The following is a 6,690-nucleotide window of genomic DNA, read 5'->3' on the forward strand; positions in this document are numbered from 1 at the left end:
AATTCTAAAGCTTAAGAGGGGGAATTTCGGACAGGCTGGGCATTCAGAAGTGGAAGACTTTCGTTGCTTTGAATTTCCTTCGGAAAGGAAAAGTTAAGGTGACATAAAAACGTAAAAGCAGTTTGATGCAGATAACAAAGGTAGATGAAGATGATATTCTCAACCGGTTAAATGAATGTATTCTTGAGGCAAATTATCACAAAAGAAGAAAAGAATTCTTGCATTTTTTTTTATTTTGGTAGAATTAAGAGCTCCCACGATAAGACTAACTCTCATCGGGAACCAAAAATTAAATAAATATGAACGGAAGTTAACAAATTGCAAAAATATTTTCGGATATAATTAACTTTTGTCATAGGTGAAATATCTATAGAAAGTAAAAAAAAAAAAAAAGAGAGAAAAGAGTGTGATGAGAAAAAACGGCCTTACATGTAATGATATGTTCCCGACGTTACACGAACACACACACACACACACACACAATATATATATATATATATATATATATATATATATATATATATATATATATATATATATATATATATGTAAATACTTAGAAGTAAACAAGTTTCAAAGTGATTTTGTGGGTTTCTTTTTCAATCTTCAGAAGGAAACTGAAAGAAGTTTTTGTATATATATATATTAGACTTTCCATATTACACGATTGAGTATTAAATCTTATATATAGTTAATTCTGTATATTTATCTTATATTATTACTTTGCAATGTTCCCTTTTTTCCCCATTCCAGAGTGTCCTCCGAGAGTTCTCCAGCCTCTTATGGTCGCTAACCGATGCCCGAGCTTCAGTGAGAGACGTGACGGTAATTCTACCCAGCTCATGGAAGACAGACGAGTCTACCTGCTCGCTAGTGAGCCCAATGATTACCTCGACGCCGCCTGGGGACGCCCACATCCAGGTGACTTCGTCTCACCCAGTTTTCGGGAACCGCCCTTGGGTTCACCAGACTCAGGGCTGTGGCCGGCAGGGAGACTACATCCAAATAGGCGACAGCCTCATCCGGAGCATAGTGAACGACACCTACAGCTACACAGCCAGGCTCCTGGTGGGCGAATGGGTGAAGTTCCGCTGGGGGACATTTGAGGAACAGGGTTTTCCTGAGGATCCGTTGTATCCCAAAAGCTATCTAGATCCCGTCACTCGCTTGACTAAGTCAAACACGTGCACCAACTATCAAAATCCCGTGATGCCCATTTGCCCTAGTGACCTCCACAATCCAGAAGCACCCACCAAGCACAACTCGCAATGTGGGGGAAGGTCTGCCTGGGATATAATACTGCAATCTCAAGACTTTGCAAATGGCAGGTATGTTGCATTTCCTTCTACTGTTGGTTTGGGCACCTTTCTTCCTTTGAATGATTGATGACATAAGACGTTTACATTACAGGGAAATTAGAGAGAAATATATCACTTCTGTATAAATATCTTCCTTCGATTTTTAAAATTATAATTTTCAATGCAGATAAGTAAGAACTTCAAGATTTGTATTTCATAAATAATACCTTTAATAAACAAGTGAATGAATAAGATTAGTGAATAAACAAGCACCCTATTTTTTTTTCTTTAAAGGAATAGTCCATCGACTTCTGTGTCTTCATATGTACCAACAATGAACTATGTGCAAGAAACAGCCCCTCGTATGGTGCTCCTCGTGGAAGACACGGCAGTTATGAATTTGCAGCAGCGTTGGGAATTCATGCGAAAGGCCATACGCCGAGTGATGGTCTACGACGTTCCGGACGGCGTTCAAGTGGCAATCGTCATTTTCAATTCGGAGGCCAAAACAACCGCTCCTTTAATGAAAATGGAGTCACTATCAGATGTCCGTCAGAGAGTCGGTTCCTCGCTGCCTCGCAATCCCTCAACAGTCCCAGAAAGTCAGAAGAATATTTTGTTTGGTCTCAGAGAAGCGATCAAGGTGCTCACCACAGACTCAGGTGACCCTGCTGGTGCTAAGGTCATTATGGTAACCACTGGGAATTCCATGGCACCACAGCAGGACGTCAATGAAATGTTACGTTTGGCGACTGTGAACAATATCAGAGTGGATACGATCATATATCCGCAGACAGAGCACCGCGTTCTCATCAGTGCATCTCACGGGCTCGAATCTTTGGTTGCAGCTACCAAAGGATCCTCGTTTACTGTCATGGATGAAGGCGTAGGGAAGGACTCCAAGCTGAACATGATGGTATCATTGATGGATGCTCTTTTTAGTTCCATGTGTAGCAGTTCAGCCGTTTCATCTGGAGTCCCCGTTTTGATTCACAGCAAGTCCTATCCAGGAGGTCTGCAAACCATGTCTGACGGGTCATTCACACTGGATGATTCTTTTGGTCCCTTGGCCAGGTTCTTGGTTTTTTACTATGACCTGAATCACGTCGGGAATTCTCTTCAGTTAATCTCGCCCTCAGGAGAAGTCATAGACGCAATTAACATGCAGGAAGATGGCGATGCCAACGTTGTCTTTGTTACGATACCGGAAGCAGAACGTGGACTGTGGCAGTACAAACTGGAGAACCGGGCCGACTCACACCAGAGCCTTCACGTCCAAGTCACGGGCACAGAAAGCAATGTGAGGAAAGTGCGACTGAAAGTGTGGACGAATGGTCCTCATGCTATAGTGAATATGACTGACCCTTCGATCCCGGTGATTGTCTATGCAGAGGTCAAAGATGGCAATATTCCTATCTTGAATGCCAAAGTGACTGCCAGACTGAAAAGGCTTGGTAATGATGTTTCAGGCAGCAGCTACAATTCCATTCCTTTTGACCTTTATGACAGTGGATTTGGAGGTAAGTTTAACCCTGACAGAGATAAAAAAAAAAAATACCAGTATAGTAGTTGTTTCTTCATTTATACTTAGCATATTTTTATTTCTTTTATAAAATTACCTTAAATATAGAAAAATTTAGAAAAAATATATTTATCTTAGGAATTCTAATTTTTTGGGAAGGACAAGGTTCAAAATTCTTAAAAAATATAATGATAAAATTACATGAATTATTCTATAATAGTAAGGTTTCAACGAAAATAAAACTAGAAAAACTATGAAACACTCTGCATCTCATTATAATAAAGCCATACATTTTGTTATATTCCGCCCTTGAAAATTTTCATGTGGCGTTTTTAAAGCGCTTTCTGGCGATAATAACTATGATCTACCAAACCCTGATAAAATTGCATTTCACAAATTTCTCACCCCATAGCAAATACGGATGTTTACGGTGTTTTACTTTTTCCAGTCCATTGTCATTCAATAAAAGAGTCCTTCTACTGATTTTTACATCTACTGATTTTTACATATATCTTCTTATTCATTCAGTATATGATTGTTTGCTATAAAAGCAAATCTTCCCTTGAACGTCTGCCATTAAAAATGACTCAGCATCCATTTTTTATTCTTTTATTTAAGATTATGATTAATTTTTCGAAAAAAAACTTGTAAATGATTTATGTAAGGTTATTGTTATATGACAATATCATATATAATTAAATTCAAATGCTGTGTCTCACAGAGCAAATTTATAATCTCCATGTCCCTCTCATTAACATTATCCTACATACAATTAGGTTCACCTTTATCTAGCAAAAATATATAAAACAAATTACTGTAAAACTAATGTCCTTTTATATTATCTCACACAGACCCTGACATAACTGCAGATGATGGAGTGTATTCCCGTTATATACCTACAATGTATGGAGGAGCAGGATATTACCAGCTAACGGTTACCGCAGATGACAACAACGGCTATGCCCAATCCCCAGTCAACAATGCCTTTATGCATCACAGAAGAGCTGACCAAGAAGTCAAATGTTGCGGTAGCAGAATACGCTATGAACATACAAAACGCGTGGCCCCATTTCAGCGATCAGTTGTGTATGGAGTGCTCGACGTCTTATCGATCAATCCTGGAAATGACATCGTTCCACCTAATCGCATCCTTGATCTACAAGCACAAGTGAATGCAACATCACAAGAGGTCACTCTTCAGTGGACCTCACCTGGCGATGATTACGACTGGGGTCAGGCTCAACGCTACGAGGTCGTGTTGGCTGAATCTTGGCCTGAGGCCAAGGCCTTTGAAGGGCATTTCATCGGGAGCATGCCCAATCCAGCTCAGGTGGGGATAAAACAAAAAGTCACCACTGAAATAGATGTTTACGAAAGCACCTTGTACATAGCGATAAGAGCTGTTGATGAAGCTGGTAATCGAGGGGGTGTGAGCAATATACCAAATATATGGGTTCCACGCCCAGTAACTACTCCACCTATTGTTGTTACACCAGAAATTCTTGAGCCAATACAAAAACAAGCAGTGCCATTTGAGCAAGAGATCGTGGAAACTGTCAGTGAAGAGGGACTTACAATGCAAGATTTCATTGTTATACTCAGTTCAACAGGAGGATTTTTGGTGTTCATGATTATTGTGGCCACTTTCTGTTACTGCTTTGTTGCTCGGCACAAGTTCCATCATGACAAGGACAGCACAGAGTCAAATCCCAATATCCTCATCAAGACAAACTCAACACTGGAAATAGATCAGGATGAAGGCAGCAACTCTCCAGACAGCACACTAAAGGATGATGTGATTGCTTCAAAAGGAACTCAACAAAATTCACCCATCCAGGAACAAAAGCTCTCAATCACAGGGGAACTTCTTATGGAGGGAGCAACGCATTCAAAGAGCATCCAGAGCCCCTTCCCTGATGTCACTCTTACCTCGACCAACTTTTGTTCTTCAAGTGAACCTCCTTCAACCACCAGCTCACACAATACTCCTTACCAAACAGCTTATACAATAGGGACATGCAGTAGCTACCCATACCCACTGCAAGTCGCATACCCAAATGAAGATATGGCTGCATACATTCCTGCTAGTTTGCCTTCACACTCGTCGCAAGCATCAATGCCTTACACACAAGAGGACCTCTCCAAACCCTACGGATTCGCTTATGTCAGTGACCCAACTGTGTACCAAGTAGATCCATCATATGCAAAGGGACAAATTCCGGATTACCCATTACCACCACCAGTTTACGAGTCATACCCGTGTATGCCACCCGTCACATCTTACAGTAACCAACCACCAGGGCTTGTTAAAGTACCTCCTCCCGTGGCACCTAAACCTACACCTACCACGCGCGCGTCGACGGTGGTACCCTCTGAAGTATTTGCAGATGCGAAAGGCTGCCACGCTACCCATGTGTGAAACTGCCACGCCATACTTCATGTTACCTGAATGTGATCATTGTATATATCATTGTTGTCATAACTGGCTTCATTTATTTTGTAAGAGTTAAGAAAGTGAATTTTATATGTGAGTTTCTAGAACTGAATGTCCTCATTAGTGGAAGCTGACAAAATGTTTTGTCACGAATTTTGCTCATGAATATTTTACAAAACTGAGGTTTTGGAGGGTGGTGTAAAAATAGGTGTACAGACTCTGCATAAGTTAGTAAAATAGCAGATATTCATCTGCCTGGTTGTGAATCAGACAGGGTAAACTAGACTATCAGACTGGTGGAAAATCAACGATTAAACCGTGAGTGAACATATCACACTCAGTGCGAGCTACGGGGAAATGAGTTTATGTGTGTGAACGAAGGAAATGAGTTTATGTGTGTGAACGAAGGAATTTCACGTGGCACGCGTTAAAGGAATGGTAATCGAAGCCTTTTACATACAGCGTTCACAATGCTGAACCGACTGCGTGGGAATGTGAAAGGACGATACTCAATACCTTTTAACCAATAGATCGCAACAAGCAGCTTAGGCTGATTAGCAGCATATTGCAACTTGCAGCTTTAGCTGCTCACTTTGCATTTTGTTATTTCTTTTTTAGGTCCAGGGGTTGGGACCGTCAATGGCTATTGAGCTCTCCATGGGTAAATACTATCTATTTTTGGAATGACTGCATCAACATTGCTTCTTAACAATCTGGATTTTTGTTGTTTTAGTTGTGATGGAAAACATCACAAAAGAAAGCTGTTAATGAACCTCCAAATACATAATAAAAAGGGTAAAGATATATATATATTATATATATATATATATATATATATATATATATGTATATATATATATAGATATATATATATATATATATATATATATATATATATATATATATATATATATATATATATAATCTTTCATCCATCTCTTCGTGTACATATGTACTGCATCGACAGTCCGGTTACTCTCATAGATTAGGTATTCTTACTCCCTATACATATCTGTGTCTTAATGTGTGAGAATCGGGTAGGATGTGTCTGCTTGGTATACATAGTATACATCTTGGTATACATAGTATACATGAAACGCTGACTCGTCATTCAAAGAGGAATGAGGCTCAAGAGATGTGATATCGGGACCTCCAGTTCTGTGTTTAGTAATTTAGGTGAACGAAGAGGCGCACGTTTGTCCATCATCATTTTAAAAATTAGGATCAATCTCAGTTACTTGACAAATCATTTTTACAATTTGCCTTCAGGAACGGATATGTGTTAAATGTCTCAAAACAACTTTGCGGTGTTTGAAGAGAAACTGGTGATTCTCTGCAATTGTTGTTAAATGGATAAAGGGAGTATAATAAAAATTATCTGAATGTGAATGATAAATCACTTTGTGGTTACTATGGGCTGTGTTCTTTTGACAGAA

General features: G+C 39.6%; 1 protein-coding gene across 1 annotated transcript in view; it reads left to right on the forward strand.

Annotated features, from left to right (window-relative positions):
- LOC135218594 (calcium-activated chloride channel regulator 2-like) overlaps nucleotides 1-6,045 on the forward strand; it is a 40,080-nt gene extending 34,035 nt beyond the window's left edge. The window contains exons 2-4 of the mRNA XM_064255015.1: nucleotides 754-1,328; nucleotides 1,593-2,818; nucleotides 3,672-6,045. Of these exons, the coding sequence (XP_064111085.1) occupies nucleotides 754-1,328; nucleotides 1,593-2,818; nucleotides 3,672-5,239 (3,369 nt within the window). The 3' untranslated portion in view covers nucleotides 5,240-6,045. The remainder of the gene's footprint in view (nucleotides 1-753; nucleotides 1,329-1,592; nucleotides 2,819-3,671) is intronic.
- The last annotated feature ends 645 nt before the right edge of the window (nucleotides 6,046-6,690 follow it).

This window comes from Macrobrachium nipponense, chromosome 9 (assembly GCF_015104395.2).
Source record: "Macrobrachium nipponense isolate FS-2020 chromosome 9, ASM1510439v2, whole genome shotgun sequence".
NCBI classification, from domain to species: domain Eukaryota; kingdom Metazoa; phylum Arthropoda; class Malacostraca; order Decapoda; family Palaemonidae; genus Macrobrachium; species Macrobrachium nipponense.